Source organism: Pyrus communis, chromosome 3, assembly GCF_963583255.1.
Source record: "Pyrus communis chromosome 3, drPyrComm1.1, whole genome shotgun sequence".
Classification (NCBI taxonomy): Eukaryota; Viridiplantae; Streptophyta; class Magnoliopsida; order Rosales; family Rosaceae; genus Pyrus; species Pyrus communis.
The window spans coordinates 19,825,760-19,845,601 of NC_084805.1; the positions used below are offsets into that span (position 1 = coordinate 19,825,760).

Sequence of the window (19,842 nt, forward strand, 5' to 3'; positions counted from 1 at the left end):
TCAATTTAAAATGAAAAATACAAGAAGACTACTTATTTAGACCATATGTGTAGACATCTAATGTGTTAAACGACATGTGCCTAACAACTAATTAATTCACTTTTCATTTTTTGGACGAAGATTTATTAAATGTTCATATAAAGTTGCATGTTGTACAATTCACAAGTTAATTCATCAAAATGCAAGCTGCTGAAGATGGATTGCATAATTGAATCTACCTTCCTCTTTTGTTTTTGTCCAAACGTGTGCATAATTGCCATTGTGGGTCCATATTAGGTTGGTGTTGGCACGCAAGGCAATCATTTGTTCTACGTGTTTCAATGGGTGCAGTTGTCGGCAAAAGCAAATCAAATAATGAAGTGAATAACTGGGCCGTCCATCTTAATTACTGTTAAACTGTAAAATAATAAGAAATTAACACTTGACCCGGATGCAGAAAAATACGGAGGTAAACTATCTGCTTTCTATTTGGGTGCTTTTTCCATCTTTTTTTTAATTTTATACGATCATAGTTAAGCCAAGTTAATATTTTATATTGATATTTTATTTTTATAGAGATAATAAGAAAAAAAGTAATAGGAATATAAAATGTTGACATAGCTTAACCGTGACCTCACAAATAAGAAGAGAGAAGAAGGACATCCAAACAAGAGGGCAGACAATCCAGTGTCTTCTACCCCTGAAAAATACTGACATGGCACACGTACGCAGACAATACAGTGTCTTGTGTTAAAGATATTATAATATGTATAAATTTACCTCAACAGATTCTTCGGTGAAGCAGAATGCTTTCTTGCAACCAGGTTTTATGTTCCCTTTTCTATTGTATTTTGTCTTCTTACTTTATGAAAGATAGATAAGGTCTACGTTTGCTCTCTTTTATGTATTAACGATCCGAATTTTTTATTTTTTAAGTTGTACCTTATAGATTATTTTTATAAAATATTAATCAAATCAGAAATATTTAAGACATCTAATTAGGTTCAAAGAAATAAAATACTTTGTTATATATTACACAATGAAATTTGATCTTCATAATTAAACAGGCAAATAGTTTCGGATTGAATTGAATTTTTGCAAAGATGATCTATGAATCGAGACTAACAAAATAAACGGTTCAGATCGTTGAAATTCGATGTGGAGTAAGCCCCACACCTAATACCTATTTTTTTTCTCAAAAAATAGGGATTCCTTTGTGCATATATATATATATATATATATATTGTTTGGATCATAAACAAAAATAAGACATGCTATCGACCTTATCCATTTTTATTTACACAAAAGTCATACGACTTCGGACCACCAACTTTGAAGCCCAAAACCACGGCTCGGATGACGGTCTCATTTTTCTATAACCCATTTGAAGGCTTGGACAAAGTTCTCTTCGAAGCGCATCTGCCAGGCAGACAACTAGAACCTGAGAATATTTAGCCCCATTAAATACCTAAGCACATAATATCCGTTGATGTCACTAATGCGATCTTACGAAATGCCACAAGACACAGTTGAAAACCACCTACCAAGAATTACAGTCATGGTTAGCCAAATGATCAATCTACTCATGTTGCAGCTCAGCGATAAGGTAGAAGTTGCTCCTTCTCCATTGCCTATAAATAGAACTAGAGGCCTTCTAAGTCCTTCTCGTTTACTTTCACGGCGGAGGCTTCTGCATTGAAAGCGCCTTTTCTCCCACGTATCACCACCTCAACTCCTGAGCCCCCGACTCCAATGGCGTTGCCGTTTCTGTCTAGTACAGGCTTGCGCTGGAGCACCCTCACCCATCTGCCTAGGACGATTCGTGGGCTGCTATCAAATGGTCGCTTCCCATTTTGATGGAACGTAAAATGATGATGAAGAAGAAGATGAAGATTGGCTAAGTAGCTATGCGGATTCACAATGCGTGTTATTCGTTGGGGACAGCGCCGGAGCTAATATAGCCCACCACATGGAGGGAGAGTAGGCTCTGAGGGGAAGGTTGGTGTTAAGCTGATTGGGGTTGTGTTGGTCGATCCATATTTCTGGGGGGAAGAACCAATTGGGGGAGAGCTCACTGCCCCGGCAGCTAAAAGGGAGCTTATTGCTGCATTGTGGCGTTTTACCTTCCTTTTGAGTATTGGATCCGATGACCCGCATTTCAACCCGCAAAAGGATCCTAAAATTTGGAGATTTGGAGTGTGGGAAAGTGATGGTTTTTGTGGCTGAGTTAGATGCGCGCGCGCGCACACACACATATATGTGATATTTAACTTTGTGTTCTAATGTTAGATTTGACCACAGGTTAAACACTATATCTTTCGACCACACAATTTGCAACACTATTTAGTAATTAAGGTGGTGCAGATGTCAAATACTGTTCATGAAGTTTGTTGTAAACATTAAGAAATAAAATTCCACAGATTCTCCTTATTTGACATAGACTGCACGTAGTAAGAATTCTAATGTGAAGTTGGAGCTACATATTCCCTATTTCTTTTATTTTTATAAGGCCAATAGCTTGTTGATAGTAAGCATACCAAATGGTTCAGGAAGGCAAGGAAGACTCTAAGCTAACAGATTTTGTGCCACAAAAAGCATTGTCGGATGCAGTGCAGGACGTGTACGTATACAAGCCAACGCTATACTCATTACAAGCATCATTGTTTTTGCCAATTCATTGGTTGGAGGCTCCAGTCATTCATCTAACACATCTTTCATAAGCAGCTCTGCATTTTCATTCATTGACGTTGATGGTTCCGATAGTTGGGACTCTAGCATGTCCCCGGGGTGCCTTCCCAACATGACTTCTAGTGCTACCACTCTGAAACTATAAGCATCACACTTATCCGTGACCTAAATAGTATATATGAGCTCTGCCCTTAAAGAAAAATTATGTCACCTCTACATATCTCAATCGCCAAAAGATAGGCCAAAAAAATTATAGAACATTAAATTTTTACATTACCTGGTGCCATGTAGCCTAGCGAACCAACAATGTTGGTCCAGTTGGATGAATCCATACTCAACAGTCTTGTTGTTCCAAAATTTGAGAGTCGGGGATCTAAATCTTGCTCGACCAATACATTATTGACGGTTACATCACGGTGCATAATTGGTGGTGAGCAGTCATGGTGCAGGTAAGAAAGTGCATGAGCTAGTTCTCGCACTATTTTGACTCTTGAACCCCAGCCAAGTTCAGTAACTCCGTACAATTCTCTTTGAGTTGAGACACTTATCGACTACTCCTTGTAATAACTAATTTGTTGGTTTCAAGTATTAGATTATGATTGTAATAAAGCAAGAAGATGCAGCCCTTCCTTGAATAGAAGCCATATAACCTAATGATGTTGCGGTGACGGATATTTGTCAAAGTTCGGATTTCATTCTTAAAACTTTGGAGATTGATTGCTGGAATGTCATTAGAGTCTTACATGTTAATCCTCTTCACTGCAACAACTTGGCCTGATTTGAACCATGCCTTGTAAACCTTTCCAAACCCTCATTTGCCAATGCAGTACTTCTCATGAAAATCATCTGCAACCTTCACAGCTTCCGCAAATGTAAATTTTACTTCCTCTTGCAATATTATTGATTCAAAACTCTCAAAGTTTTGAGAAGTTTTGATTACCTGAGGCAGGATCTTGGACCTCTTACGAAACATAAGAAAGAAAGCAATGGCAGTTGCAACCATTATGAAACAGCAAAAGAAATAAAGGATAACATATACTATACTCTTGTTAGCATTTTTTGAATAGTTGCTGTTACTTTTGGAATTACATTCAGCTAGTCTGCTTGACTCCACAAGCCATAGTTACCAACAAAAGCATTTTTTGGCTCCTTTTTGAAAATTCCAAAAGTTGGGAATGGCCCTGTCAAGTTATTGTACGAAAAGTCATAGCTACTTAAAGTAAACATGTCAACTAATGCTAATGGGATTTCACCTGAGAGATGATTGCGTGAGGCATTGAAAATCTCTAATCTTGTGAGCATGCGCAATTCTGATGGTATTGCACCCGATAGTGAATTGCTACTGAGATCCAAGTAGACCACACCTGTTAAGTCTACGGCGAGAAACGGATGAGTTGGTATTACCCGTCATATTTTTATTAAACAATGTAAGAAGCTTGAGGTACAACATACCTAAAATCCATGAGATCTCTCCTGTCAAGTTGTTAGCGGACAAATAGAGTAGCTGAAGCTGAGTCAGTTTTTCTAGACTCCATGGCATCACTCCTGTCAAGTGGTTATCGGACAAATCAAACAGTTGAAACTTAGTTAATTTGCCTAGAGTCCATGGAATATCTGTTGGAAAAATTTAGGGTCTAATTGCCATATTAAATCACATAAAAATTTAAGAAATAATTCGTGCAATTATATATCAAAATTAATGCATGCACGTGAGTAACCAATGTTAAATGAACATGATATAATGGATTAGAAAAACCTAGAAAATACGGTCAAGGCAAGTGTTGGACACTTTGTCCTTAAGACAAGTTTACGTCCCGCTACGGTGCTCATGGTTGATCGGCTCATGTCTCTCAAGATACAACGACCACGTCCTTGTAATAGTAGCACTCCAAATCACAAGGCTCCATGAACCACAATTGTGTTGAAAACTCTCTCATATGGACTCAATGAGACTCTCTAATATTTAGTACACTATAAGTATGATTATGTAAAACAATGAAAAGTTTTTATATGATTGTAGGGGGCTTCCCTATTTATAGAATGTGAGATACCTCTTTGTAAAAGCATGTGACTATTCATGAAGAGTTAAAAGTTGCAACACTTCATTTAAGTAGACATATTTCTACCAAAAGACTTCACTTTTAATTTCCATTCAATTAATAAATTTAATATAATAATAATATTATTAAATTTTCCAACAATATCTCCTGTCAAGTGATTTCTGCTCAGATTGAGTGCGGATAACCAGAATAGGTCTCCCATTGCATCTGGCAACTCTCCGCTGAATTCATTGGAATCAAGGCTTAGATACTCCAGTTGTCTCAACTGCCCAAGCTCAGGTGCGATTCGACCAGAAATTTTATTTCTACCCATACGCATGTCCGTGATGCTTATGCATTTTCCCCACTGTGGTGAGAGTCTACCAACAAACTGGTTGTCACTAAGATCAATGAACCGAAGACTGGGATGAATACCAAATGCATTTGTAATGTTTCCAGTGAATCGGTTCCCATCAAGCCTTAGATACTCCAATTGTCTCAACTGCCCAAGCTCGGATGGGATTGAACCCGAACTTCTATTTTTAACCATATTCATAAGTACAGTTAAATTTTTGCATTGTCCCCAGTGTGGTGAAAGCTGACCAACAAACTGGTTGTTGTTAAGCAAAATAAATTCAAGACTGGGATGAACGCCAAATGCATTTGTAATGTTTCCGGTGAATTTGTTTCCTTCAAAATACCCACTCACCAATGCCGAACAATTTTTCAAGCACTCAGGCAATGTCCCTGTGAAGTTGTTATGGTTCGCTCTGAAATCTTGCGAAGCAAATCTATTGCACAACTCTGGTGGAAACTCTCCAGAGAGATTGTTGCTTGAAAAGCTAACAAATCTCAACTTACTGTACTTGCCAAAATCGTTGGGAGACCTGACAGCTGGTTTTCTGAAAGATCCAAATCTATCAGATTTGTCAGCAACTTCAATCCAATTAAAGACGAGCAGGAAGGATTGGACCAGTAAATAGATTATGAGCTAAACCCAATCCAACGAGGTTGTTCAGATTGGACAAGGACAGAGGCAGTTTCCCAATGAGTTTATTGGAAGATAGGGACAAGTGGGTGAGATTGGTACAAAGACCAAGTTCAGAAGGGATTGAAGAGTCCAAGGAATTGTCTATAAGATCAAGGTACTGGAGCTCCCTGAGTTGACCTATAGAGGATGGTATTTTCCCTTCCAGAAGATTCATACTCAGGTCAATACGTTGAAGACCAGAAATCAAACCTATATTGTCCGGAATCTGGCCAAAGAACTGATTATAACTGAGGTTGAGATAACCAAGTTTACGTATATTGGTAAACCTCACTTCTGGTATATAGCCACTCAACTTAGTATGGGACAGGTCCAGGAACGTCAAGTTCCGGCATTCGGATATAAATTCTGGGAATTCTGAATAATATAGATTGTTACCTTGCATAGCAAGGTAGGTACATGTACCATACCTTTTGGAGATCGCTCAGTTGATAAGGGATGATACTAAGAGATTGTTGTTGCGGAGCTGGTCAATCTCGGAAGGAATTCGTTGATCAAAAAAGTTATTTCCCAAAGTAATGCTAGACAGACTAAATTTGTAGACTAAGTTTTGGAAACTAAAGGACACGGAAGTTGATGATTGGTTTATTACTTAAATGTTGATAAACATACTTATTCCTATTGGTGACACATCATTTAGTTTACAAATTTAGTCTCTAAATTCAGTTTCCCTAGCATTACCCTATTGCCCAAGTCCAAAGTTGTGAGCCTGGAGAGAATTCCAATGGCAGATGGTAGAGGCCCTCGGAAATTGTTGCCATTTAGGTTGAAGTGGGTGAGATTTGGAATTAGGTAAAAGTCGAAAAAAGGTTAGCTAGTGTTCCAGAAATTTTCATATTGGAGAGGTCTATTTTGGAGACTTTTCTAGTTTTGGTGCAGGCAATGGCAGTCCAGTTGCAGAGGTGGTTGAGGTTAGCATGGGACCATGAATTGAGTAGTGAAGGTGGCGATACTAGTGAAGAAGAAGAAAAGCCGTCCTTCCATTTGATGAGCGATTCTGCTTGTGTTCCTGGAGATATTGGTGTCGACTTGATCAGTAGCAATGAGGACAGCAGGAGCACATAGTGGAGAAAAATAAAAAATAAAAAAAAAAGAGATGAGCCTACCGGAGTGCCAATCAACCGAGCCGCCAGGTTTGAGAATAAGGTGGGATCCCTGAATTTATTCTGAAGAAATGTCATGGTTTTGAGTTGCATGATGATCATTTTTTTTTTTTTCCGCGAGTTTTTCCCCTTTTTATGAGTCGCAAATAAATTTGAGCTTGTTAGAATTTCTGTAGGTGTAGAGTTTCTAATCCCTTCTTTACGATTGGAAATTCGGAAACGATTTTTCAACTCAATCAAAAGCTGTGTGGTGCCAACGTTGAGTGACCTGGTCTAGCCTTCCCGCGGCCCCAACCATTTACACAGACTGAACAAAGTCTAGCCCCAGTCCCAGCGTGTGTAGAGGATTGAAATCTTGGTCAAGTGTGGGGTTGATGCATATAATATCAGACATCGACGTCAAGCGAGTGGGATGAGGCATGCAAGTGTAGGTCACACGCGACATGACACAACACTACACATATAATAAAAAAAGAATAGATGATCTAGATGGGTGCAGCAGACTAATCCATTGGTTTTCAAAGTAGAAGTTTCTGGTGCAGACAAACCAGTGGAGGTCATAGAAATAGCAAACTGGCCCTAAATTCTGCAAATGAGTGGTGTAATTACAGTGTGTTGAACCCTTCGTTCTGTTGTGTATTCATGGTAAAGTATGTTCTTATGATTTACAGGTGCGTGGTTAGAAAATGAACTTCTTAAGAAGTCTGTCGACTTGAAATTTAATTTGCCACGAAAAGTAGGCATTTACAAGTATACACAAGTTTGAACAATGAGACCGTTAATGCGTGTGTTCTCCTCAAGGGAACTTACTTGTCCCTCTGCTTATGATTAACCTATCTTTACTATACAAATATCATATAGTTTGTGCTGTTCGTTTTCTTTGTTATTATCTAAAAATTATATATACAAAAAATAATTCAATCTGAAGATCATTTAGCCAACAAAAAGATTGTTGAAGTATATATCTCCATAACTTAGTTTCTCAGTTTTGTATTTTTTTTGGTGTTATTTTTTAAAACGAGTGCAAAATCAAAAGAAATGTTTTAGTAGCCAGTGTGTGGAGACTGATCACAGCCCTATGGTCTACAAAGATGAATGTTATTCAACAATCGTGCTCTTCTAATATCTTCATTTTGAGGATATGTGAGAACTAAATGCATACCACCCACAATATTATATATATATATATATATATATATTAGTTTAAATCCAATGGCTTAAAATATTTGACAACTTAATAGAGCAAAACCAACTTAAAATCCATGAACCCTTAGAAAACTCATTTTTTTTGTTTTGCTTTTTTAGGTTGTCAAATATTTTAAACATTTGGATCTAAATTAATATAATCTTGTGGCTAATATGTATTTAATCCTCACATATCCTCAAAATGAGGATCTTAAGAAAGCATGACTCTATTATTCAAAAAAATAATAATAATAATTTGACCAAGACTAATATTAGTATCAGAAAGTGACCTTTTATTTATTTTTATTTTTTTGAACAATGAAGGTGACCAACTTAATTAATTAATATAATATAATAGAAAAAAAATATTAAAAGTGTTTTTAATTAAGCATGAATGTTATTCAAAGCCCTTTTTGACCAAGACTAATATTGCTATTAGAAAGTGACCAATTAAATTAATTTATATAATATAATAGAAAACATTACTAAAGTCTTTTTTTTTTTTTTTTAACAAAGCATTAATGTTATTCAAAGACTTTCTTTTACTAAGGGTGCACAATTTTTCATATTGTAAATTCGATCTTCTAAAAACCATTTTGCCCCACAACGTAAGAGCGTACCAAGTTCGTCAGATTCTCGCCTCGACCATGTCGTCGTACCATTCTAGAGCACACTAATCAGATCTACTAGAAGTGTTTCGACATCCACGTGCTCATAACAATAAGGTCTTGAAGTGAAGCAGTGGAAAGATGTATTAAGGCGCACACATCTCCTTATCATGCTACACTTCATAGGCATCATATCGTTGGAAAAGTACTAGACTACGATATGATGTTTATGAATTGCAGCATGATAATGAGTAGTGACTATTCAATTATGCGGGAAGATAGTGTGTAATCTGCTGATGACCTGCACTACAATCTTCACCAATCTCTTACTAGAGGACAGCCTAACCTCACACCTACATGGAACTCTTCCTAGTAAGTTTGGTAAACTTGTGGAAAGGTTATGCTCCTAATATTCCTGTTCAAATCGATAAGAACTGGGCGCGCACTTTCGTCGAAACGATCAATCTTGAATTCCTCACTGATTGAGCGAGAAACCATGTTTAGAAGGCTAAAAGAATACTTAAGAATTTGAGAGTCAAAACAAGTCCATCAAAATTAGAGTACAAGACCAAGGGTACTTCACTTTTCACGACACCTTATAAGGATTTTCAATTCCCAACGGTCGCAACCTTTTTGGAAATTGATGAGAATGACGTATGCTACCGAATAGTCTCCCGAGAAAAGTATTTAGATGCCAACAGAGAATCCATTTGAAAGATGTACCTTAGGATTCAAGAGAAGAGGCTACCATCTTAATAGTTGACCCAAAAGCTCAAGCCAGACAAGCAAAAAATGAGAAGTCACCTTCCTCAACAAGTTGTATCTCTTGGGAACTATTGTAGTGCTCAATCCACCTCTCCATTTTTGCTTAGTTGCAGATTTCTAGTCAAACAAAGCCAATGTTGGTGGAAAGAAGAAGGACTCGCAAATGATCAACCTAAAAAAACCCAATGAGAGCACACATCATTCGAGAGAAGTGTAAATTTGACATGTGCTTAAGCCATAAGACGAGTGATCACAACGCATCTTCCTAAAGAAGTACTTAATCTAAATGAAGTCGACGCTCAAAGAATTTGGAGTGAAACTAACAGTCGATGGTTAGGGAACTTGACTTCGTCGTTGGAGTAAGCAAGAAGGTTATTAATAAAACAATCATCGAGAATTGTTCTAAATATCCACACAATAGAATTGTTCTAAATATCCACACAATTTTCTTCAGTAGAAATGAGTCCGAGAACATTGATTTGATGCCACCAACTACCACTTACTACACTTTGTAACAACTAGCGCTTCCTTGCTTTCTCTAACATGCACTTCGAATGTTTCGAGTAATTTTCAAAAATATATGACTCTGCCCGCCATTCCTAAGGAACGCATGTCGCAAAGTAACATCACCGTTTCAGATCTCCAGTTGGTCTTAACCAACTCGTACCACTAAGATTTTCCCACTTCCCAATGCTCTGATGTAGATCCAACTCCGCCCGCAATTCTTAGGGAATGCAGATTACAGAGTATCAATCCGATGTTGAAAGTCGTTTAACAAACTAAATATTCACCGATGAGGCACAATCCCGACATGAATTTTCCTTTTTCTTCAATACGATGTCACTATTCATGCAGTATAAAGGTTGCACAACCGTGCCGAAAGACAACAAATCCGGAAGTCGTGACATCCAAATAATGTCATGACCCAACACACTACTAGAGTAACAGAAGATCCTAAGTATGCTCTAATCAAACCACGCTTTGATACCAATCTAACACGCCTCGATCCCGATGTCTGTGGGACATCGGAATGGTAACGTGTTGGCCTACACCCGAGGGTAACGAACGCCATTTATTGAATGCAAATGCTGAGAAGAAATAAATAAGACTTATAAGTTTAAATATAATGAATTAACATGCAATTGGGGAACGTGTTCAAAGCATACAACTAACTAGAGCACTAAAAGAAATAATATAAAATTGAATGAATAAAAGAATGGATCTTACACCAAGAGGACTCAAAGATGCCGATGCGAAAGTGGCTTGACGCCGGGATTGTACGTCTCGATTCTAAGTCTTGAAGGGGCACAAAACAAATATGAGTGAACCAAGTTGATATAAATATATATATATATATATATATAATAAAACAATTATCAACATACTAACCGCCAAAGTTTTATGGAAATTCAATAGTATAATATGTAGTAGGTTTTCCGAAAACCCTAGCATGCCATAAAACCTTCAAAAACATATCTCGTATATAGTGTGCTAACTAGTGGTATCAGTATCACCCGAAGACATATAGAACTCTTCCTTCAGAACACTTCCTTCATAAGTATCAATCGCCCACAGGCTCTTACAACACCCAACCCGAAGGTCAATATGAGTATCAATCGCCAAAAGGCTCCTACAGCACTCACCTGAAGGTCAATATAAGTATCATCGCCTAAAGGTAGAACAATGACCACTAGATACGCACAAAACCACTGAATATAATCTTTCCAAACATATGTACATATATCTGAAAAACATCTTCATAGTATAAAGTTATCCATCATCTATGCTATAAATAAATGTGTAAAACATGTTCTAAAAAGTATATCGTCATCCATCAAATATCCTAAAAAGAACATGGGTTTAATAGAAAATATGGTATTCCAAAATATTCGCAGTAAGCATAATATCTCATAAAACGTAATCAATAAATCATGTTTTTCATGTATGCATTTCTACTATTAAAACATACATTTTAGAAAGGGTCCACTCACAGATACTCCGTCGCCAAAGAGCCACGCAAACTAGCGAAGAGAGAAACACCACAATAAATGCCCCAAAGAGCATAAAGGGTCCAATTAATAAAACTATATTATAACAATTGAATTTGAGAAAACGGACGTCATACTTAGGTCCAGGACGTCGAAATTAGCCTATAAGGGGTCCCAGATGAAAACCTGAAAAAGTCAACGTTGATTGTTAACCAGTCAAAGTCAACAGTCAGCATTGACAAGGTTAACGGTCACAGGTCAAACCAGGCTAGGTCAAAGGGTCCAGTTAACTGGGCCTTGGGGTTCTGGGCTTGGGTTCTTAAGCTTGGGCTTAGCCACTAGGCTAGGTTCTAAGGCCCAAAGGCCTAAGTCCAAAGGTTCTAAAAGGGCTAAAAGCCTTGGGTTGCATAGAAGGGCTTGGGCTTGAAAGCCTGGCCCAAGTCAAAGGGTTTCTGGTGAACTAACTAAAAATAAAAAGGGTTCGAGCTAAGGGTTTTGTGGGCCAAGGACCCGAGGTTGGTCACGACCCGAAGTCGGGGTTTGGGTTTTGGGATTTCATGGGCCTTGGGCTTAGAAGCCTAGCCTAAAAGAAGGCCCGAATGCCTGGGTTTGGTATCTTTCCGAGGAAGGAGGCCAGAGCCTCCCGTGTTTCAGTCGACGGTAAAACTCATCTATACTCTACGACCTAACTAGAAAATCAAAAGTAGAGACCAAACGGAGAGATATTTACCTTTGGTTTGTCGTGAAAAAGGATGAAGATGGTCGGAATCTGGGTCGAGAGTCTCGGGACTCGTCGGAGCTGTTTCTCTAGGTTTTCTGGGTTGCACCGAGACGAAGAAGAGAGGAAGAGAGTTCATGAGGGTGGTGGTGGAGCTGTGTCGTCGTTAGGGTGTCCTTAAGGGTATGTCTAGGGTGTGGGTTCGATCGGGGCGGGAGAAACTAAGAGAGAGATGAGTGAGATCTGAGAGAGGGAAGAGAATGAGTGCTGCGAGAGAGTGAAGTCTTAGGGAAAGAGAAAGAGTTAGTGACGAGTTTAGGGGCTACCATATGGCAGCGTGGGGGATGAGGGAAAACAAGATGGAAGGTCCAGATTAGATAGGAATAAAGGGACCAAAATGAAAACTTCAATTACTTTTAGGGGAAAAGTAAGATTCAACTTCACGCTGTTTCTCAATCTCACCCACTTTAACCTCAATGACAATAGATTCATATGGCCGATACCATCTGCCATCGGCAACCTCACCAAGCTCACAACCTTGGACTTTGGCAACAACTTTTTCTCGCAAGAAATACCTGTAGAGATTGGCAAGTTAGCTGACCTGGAGTACCTAAGTTTCTTCAGCAACAATCTAAACGGTACAATTCCTTATCAGCTAAGCAATCTCAAAAAGGTAAAGTGTTTGCTCTTTGGAGGAAACTACTTGAGAATTCTTGACAGCTCTAGGTTTTCAAGCATGCCTTCATTGACATACCTTGATCTTTTTCTAAACTTTATAGTCTCATAATTCCCATCATTCATAGCTAAATGTTCAAACTTGGTGTTCTTGGACTTGTCTAAAAATTATTTTAGTGGCCAAATTCTGGAACTTCTATTTACAAATCTAGGGAAGCTTGGGTATCTCGATCTCACTAGTAACGTATTCCACGGACCATTGCCATCAAACATTCCCAACCTTAAGCGCCTTCATGTAGGACATAACCTATTAAGTGGCCTAATTCTTGATGATATTGGTTTAATGTCTGGACTTCAACATATTGACCTATCTCAAAATTCCCTTGAAGGGAAAATTTCATCGTCAATAAGCCAACTCAGGGAGCTTCAATACATTAATCTTGGTGAGAAAAACTTAAACTCTTCAATCCCTTTTGAGCTTGGTTTTTTTAACCAACCCCACCTATTTGGTATTGGCTTCAAATTCCCTAGCTGGGAAACTGCCTATCTCTTTGTCCAATCTGAACAACATTGTTCAATTGAGTTTAAGTAATAATCTATTCATTGGTCCAGTCCGGCCTTCTCTAATCTCCAATTGGACTAAATTGTCTATTTCCAACTTCAATGTAATAACTTCAGTGCGAATATCCCAGCAGAAATCGGTCTCTTGACAAAACTCAGAATCCTTTATCTCTTCCAAAATAATTTCTTTGTCACAGTTCCCCCGGAGATTGGAAACTTGAAAGATTTGACCAATTTGGACTTATCAGAAAACCAGCTATCAAGGCCAATTCATGTTACCTTTTGGAATCTTACAAACCTCCAAAGCTTGTAGCTCTTCGACAACAATCTCAACGGGACAATCTTCCTAGAGATTGGAAACATGAAGTCACTGGTTACCTTTGATGTCAACAAAAACCAACTGCAGGGGAAACTGCCACAGAACATTTCTATCCTTCGTAACTTGGAGGCTTTTTCTGTGTTCTCCAACGATTTACAGTTCTAAGTTGACATATGTTTGCTTCTTCAACAACAGATTCTCTGGAGAACTACCACAAGAGTTGTGCAATGGATTTACTTTGCAAGTTTTCATAGTGAACAATAATAGTCTCACAAGATCTTTGCCCGAGTGCTTGAGGAATTGTTCAGCATTGTCTAGAGTCCAGTTTTATGGGAACCAATTTACCGAGAACATTACAAATGCATTTGGAGTTCATCCCAGTCTCAAATTCATTGCTCTTTCCGACAATCAGTTTATTGGTACACTCACACCACAGTGGGGAAATGCATAAGCATCATAGATATGCTTATGGGTAGAAATAAAATTTTGAGTCCAATCCCACCTGAGCTCGGACAAATGACATAATTGCAGCTTCTAAACTTGAGCCAGAACCACTTAACTGGAGAAATACCGGCACAGATTGGTAACTTACTCTTGAGTTACAACTTGGACCTTAGCAGCAATTCTCTCTTCGGAGAGATACCTTCAGACTTAGAACAACTCGCATATTTAAAGGTTCTTAATGTCTCACACAACCATCTCTCAGGGGAAATCCCCACAGCAATTCTAAAAATGGTTAGTGTAGATACGTATGATTTTCTTATAACAACTTGACAAGTCCAATCCCAAGTTGTGTCATCTCCTAAAGGCAACATGCAATGCTTTTGTTGGAAACTTCGGATTGATAAAAGATATGAAGCGACTAACCAGTGCATCCAAGTCCTCCAGAAAACATTCCAAAAAGAACAACAATATCGTAATTGTTGCCTTCCTATCATTGTTTGGTCTCATAGTGGTTGCAACTGGATTTGCTTTCTTTCTTATGCATCGCAGGAGATCCAAGTACCATCCCAATTAAATACAAATTACTCAAAACTACGAGAGTTTTGAGTCAACTATATTGCAAGAGGAAGTGAAATTTACATTTAGGGAAGTTATGAAGGCCGTAGAGGATTTTCATGAGAAGTACTGCATTGGAAAATTAGGGTTTTGAAAGGTTTACAAGGTAGAGTTGGAATCAGGTAAAGTTGTTGCAGTTAAAAGACTTAACATGTCAAACTCTAGTGACATTCCAGTAATTATCTCCAAAGTTTTTAGAATGAAATTCGAACTTTGACAAATCTCCGACATCGCAACATCATTAGGCTATATGGGTTTTGTTCAAGGAGGGGCTGCATATTCTTGCTTTATGAATATCTGGAGAAAGGCAGCTTGGGAAAAGTATTGCATGGGGTAAAGGGGTGAAGCGGTTAATGAACTTGGCTGGGCAATGAGGATCAAAATTGTGCAAGGACTTGCCTATGCACTCTCGTACATGCACCATGACTATTCTCCACCAATTGTGCACCGTGATGTAACTATCAACAATGTATTGGTCAAGCAAGATTTCGAGCCCCGACTCTCAGATTTTGGAACAGCAAGATTGTTGAGTACGGATTCATCTAATTTGACCAACATTGTTGGCTCAATTGGGTACATGGCACCAGGTAATGTAAAAATCTAAGTTTTGCAATCGTTATATTGTTTGGTAACTGAGATAGGTTGAGACGACTTTCTATTTACAGTCCTTGACATGTCATCCTACACTGGGAAAATCAATAGCATTGCAATATGTTCAAGCAACTAATTTTCTTCGATTTTTCTTCATGTGCAGAGCTTGCATTCACTATACGAGTCATTGATAAGTGTGATATATATAGCATTGGAGTGGTAGCACTAGAAGTCTTGATGGGAAGGCACCCAGGGGATATGCTAGAGTCCCAACTAATAGAATCATCAAAATCGTTGAAAAACAATGTAGAATTACTTTTGAAGGATTTGTTGGACCAACGGCTGGAGCCTCCAATGAATGAATTGGCATAGGCGGTGGTGCTTGTGATGAGTTTAGCCATGGCTTGTATACGTACAAGTCCTGGGTCTCGACCTAAAATGTTTTTTGTGTCTCAAAAGCTATCATTTCAAAGTCTGCCTTGCCTTTCTGAACCATTTGGTACGATAACCATCAACAAACTAATAAGGTTACACAAGTAGAAGAAAGAGTTCAAATGGTTTGAGAATTTTATATGTTTAAGAGAAACTTCATAATCCTGTATCAATACTTTGTTTGCTGAAAGACATCTATTAAGTGTGGTTTCCACACTTAGTTCCTAAACTCTACACTTTTCAACCATACACATCCATAAAAGAAAAAGCTAACACTCAACTCCATGGCGTGTTCCGTTGGTCTGTATACGAAGGATCGCCCTGAGTCTTGAGTCTCGATCAACAGTGCTTTTCATTGCACAGAAACTGGCAGCTCAAACCCTGCATTGCCTCCCTGAACCATTTGGTTTGCTGAGCTAATGGAATAAAATTAAGTTGAACTAGTTGTAATATTTTCTATGATTAAGAGAAATATAAACTTTGCATTAAGCTGATTTTTTCCAAAAGTTTAAAAATGTCGCAAGTTCGAATTCTCTGTCCCGCGAATAAAAGAACACATTCATCAACAAGACAACGCACATAATCAAAGCCAATGCTTATGTAATAGAAATCCTAAAAGAAAACGTATTAGTTTATATAATTAGTTAATTGAGATTTTCCTCCTTTTGTACAGCATGAAGATTACGGCATGTAATTTGATTTCTTTTCTTATGTGTTATCAGAGATACTAAATGGAAGGAAAAACGCTAAATAACAAGGCAAAAAGAAGATTTTATTTTCTGAATTTTATTGGTAAATTTATTAATTTGGGACGTGAGATTTGGACCTTGAGCCCAAGTAAAAACGATTTTCCATCCAGCCCACTCTAAGAAAAATGCGGGAGCCAACGGATCTATTTGGCGGGAAGTAACGGGTCACGCCGGTGTCAGCTCATCTTTCCCGCCATAGAATCCCCCATAAATACCCAAAACCCCCCAAATTCCCCACTGCTTCTTCTTCTCCTCCTCTGTGACTACGACCCCTCAAGATCTCACCTTTTCGATTCCGAATCCCGCATTTCTCTTTATCTCGGCAATGAGTTCCTCGCAAACCCTCAGATCCAGGACACCCAGAAGCCGGGAGAAGAAAGCCCTAAACCCAGATCCCCCAGAAGTCTCAGGCAGCGAGGCACTGAGCACCCAGACCCCTCAGAAGCCCGAAACTCTCACCCGCCGTTCTCGAAACGCCAACTTTGCGCTCTCCATAGGAGACATCAGAAGGGCGGCCGCCAAAAGCGTCGGCGAGTCGACGCAGAAGCAACGGACGGACCAGATCGATCCTTGGGGGGAGGAAACCCCGAAGAAGACTCGTGTCAGCCGCCAGGAGAAGCTACCCGAAAAGTAAATTTCGGTTGTGTGGCATATCTGTGTGTGATTTTAATTTATGGGTTGGCTAATTTATGTGCTTATTTATTTATTTATGCAGATTTGAGATCTTGGGTGAGTTTTTCAATGGCTTGGACACTTCGATTCGGTTGTTGCGGTTGAGGGGATTAAAGCCCAGTTTCAGCAACATTTGTCCCCAAATCGAGTGTTTAACGGATAGGTATTTTCTTTTGTTTGGTTGCTGAGAAAATGAAATTGGGCTGTTATATAAATTTATCGTTTTTATCTCGATTTTCAGTAGATTCACATATGCTATTACTTAAAGAAATTTTCTCTTTTATTTGATTGTTTGGTTGCTGAGAAAATGAAATTAGGCTATTGTAAAAGATGGTCTTCTTTTTTATCTCAATTTTTCACATATGGGTTTTTTTTTATTATGCTTTTTAATTGACTGTTTGGTTGCTGAGAAAATCAAATTAGGCTAATTCTAGAAATTGATCCTTTTTTTCTAATCGATTTATAGGAGGTTTACACACGGTCACTTGGCTCAGCTGAAGTTTGTTTTACCTGAGGCGATTGAGATAAAGAAAGTGCTTATTAAGGATGAGAGGACCAGTTGTCTGAAGCCGGATCTTCATGTCACCATCAATGCTGATGCATTGGAGAGCGATGGCAAGTCGAAACCTGAAGGTGGTGGGAGTATGCATTTGAGGAAGGCATTTCGTAAACGGCTTGCTGATCTTTCAAAATCCCATCCTGAGGTATCCTCAAAACTGAGTTTCTGATATAGAATTACTAATATGTTTAATTTGTTGAATGTTCTTTGTAATTTTTGTGTTAAAGACACTCTTTGTAATTTTAATCGATGGTAATCTGGGAAATTATTGGTGTTCAAGGTTTTCTCCTTATCAGTTTAACAATCTATTTCTTGAGCTACTAGCTGAATAACTTGTGGTCTAACAATGCTTAATATGTTTTCAGGATTATAACATTCCAGAAGAAATTCTCCCCCAGCCATTTGGTCGTGCGAAGCAAGATATGCTATCAGACACGGTCAATCCTCCCTTGTCATCATCTCTTGGTGAAGTATTGACTGATGCAAAAAGCTGCCTTCAGGGTGATGAGATTTCAGAGCCAAAGCTCGATACTGCTTGTGCTTCATTGTGTGGCCAAGTGCCTGTAACTCCAACTAAAGCCATGGACGCCATTGAAAATCATGATGATTTGCCCACAAAAAGTGCTAGCATTCAATCGACTCCAGCAAAGCTTGCTTCAACTCCGGCCAGGTTGAGGGCTGAAACGCCTGCATTGCAGCCTCCAAAGCGATGTTATATGAGCCCAGATCATAATTCTACTAGCTCACCGAACAAGTTGGTTACGCGTCCTCCACGCACCAGGTCTTTGAAATTTGACACGCCTGTGAAGAATAAAAATGTTGGGGATGAATCTCCTGATAGGAGTGACGGATCAAACGATAATGACATTCACGATATTCTTCCAGCCGATCTTTTGCAATCGGTATGTCTATCTTGAAATCTTCATTCTTGTTTCCTCATTGAGCACGTCTTATATATCTGAATCTTGGTTTGGTTCTTTTACCATTAATTATGGAATCATGTGTTGCAAACAAACATGACAAACACATGATCAGAGAGCTTTCTGAAAAGTGGCTTGTGCTAAAATGGTGTAGCGTATTTTATCGAACTTTCCAGCCCGAAATGTGTTTTTGTGCTCCCCCATTTTGTTTGAAATAGATGCATTTAATTGTGCATAAACTAGTCCCAAAAGTTATTAAGAACCATGTCATAATTGAAACATTTACACGGTTGGACTTGAAGATAATCAACTGTAAATTCTGAGACGTATCCATATATCTTAATGCAGCTTGGAGAGAAGGAGAAAAAGGCAATAGAGGAGCGAGATCCGGCCATCTCCCAAGCAAAGAGGCGGCAACAGATGATTTCCAGCCTACCTAAGCTCTTCAACTCGATTCATTTTCTACTACAGTCTATGAATCGTTCTGTTATCACAAAAGAGGAGCTTGTGCACAAGATCATTTGGACCAATTTCGATATTGTTGACAGAAGTAAGTCATTAACCAAAAGCAGATAACTTTTCTCTGCAGGCTTATGGCGAGCCTAACTCTTTTTCTTGTTCTTTCCGCAGAGGAAGTTCAAGAGCAGCTAAACTTGTTGCTAGAGCTGGTTCCCGATTGGATTTCTGAAAAGAAGATAGCATCCGAAGCTGATTTGCTAATGATCCAGTAAGTTTTCTTCATATTTACAAGTAGAAATTATGTGCGTTCTAGTGGAAATGCATTCATCTTCTGTTGAAAAGATAAAAACCTGATAGACTTGTCTAACCTCATTACTCACGTCTCTTGCAGCATTAATAAGATGTCGAGCCCTGAGTCAGTACGTGCACGGCTTGAAGTGGCAAAGTGAGCCAAGAGCTAGGGTATGCTAGGTTGTTTTGATAATTTAGTTGTTCGTGTAAATGGCATCCGAGTAGCCTGAGCATGTAATTAGGATCAAGGGTTCTTCCGGTAAAGCTATTCAACGTGATTGTATGAAGATTTATTACTATGATTGCCTTTTTCTGCTTACGGTGTTGTTCGAATGAATGCTAAAATTTTCTGCTGCATCACGACCTATTTAGCAACGACGTTGGTGACACCAAATGTCGGCAAATGCAGTGGTTGAAGAAAAGAGAAATCGTGC

The 19,842-nt window shown here is 38.7% G+C and overlaps 1 protein-coding gene and 3 pseudogenes across 1 annotated transcript; 3 read left to right on the forward strand and 1 right to left on the reverse strand.

The window, feature by feature from the left end:
- The first annotated feature begins 1,335 nt into the window (after positions 1–1,335).
- Positions 1,336–2,242, forward strand: LOC137728384 (probable carboxylesterase 13; annotated as a pseudogene).
- Positions 2,243–2,481: 239 nt separating this feature from the next.
- On the reverse strand, positions 2,482–6,935 carry LOC137728385 (MDIS1-interacting receptor like kinase 2-like; annotated as a pseudogene).
- A 5,583-nt stretch (positions 6,936–12,518) lies between these two features.
- LOC137728386 (probable leucine-rich repeat receptor-like protein kinase At1g35710) lies at positions 12,519–15,866 on the forward strand (annotated as a pseudogene).
- An 839-nt stretch (positions 15,867–16,705) lies between these two features.
- Positions 16,706–19,700, forward strand: LOC137729982 (CDT1-like protein a, chloroplastic). Its single transcript, XM_068469044.1, has 7 exons — positions 16,706–17,137; positions 17,223–17,342; positions 17,646–17,883; positions 18,104–18,640; positions 19,007–19,208; positions 19,289–19,385; positions 19,509–19,700. The coding sequence occupies exons 1-7, from the start codon at positions 16,833–16,835 to the stop codon at positions 19,564–19,566; spliced, it is 1,557 nt and encodes a 518-aa protein (XP_068325145.1). The 5' UTR covers positions 16,706–16,832; the 3' UTR covers positions 19,567–19,700.
- Positions 19,701–19,842: the final 142 nt, after the last annotated feature.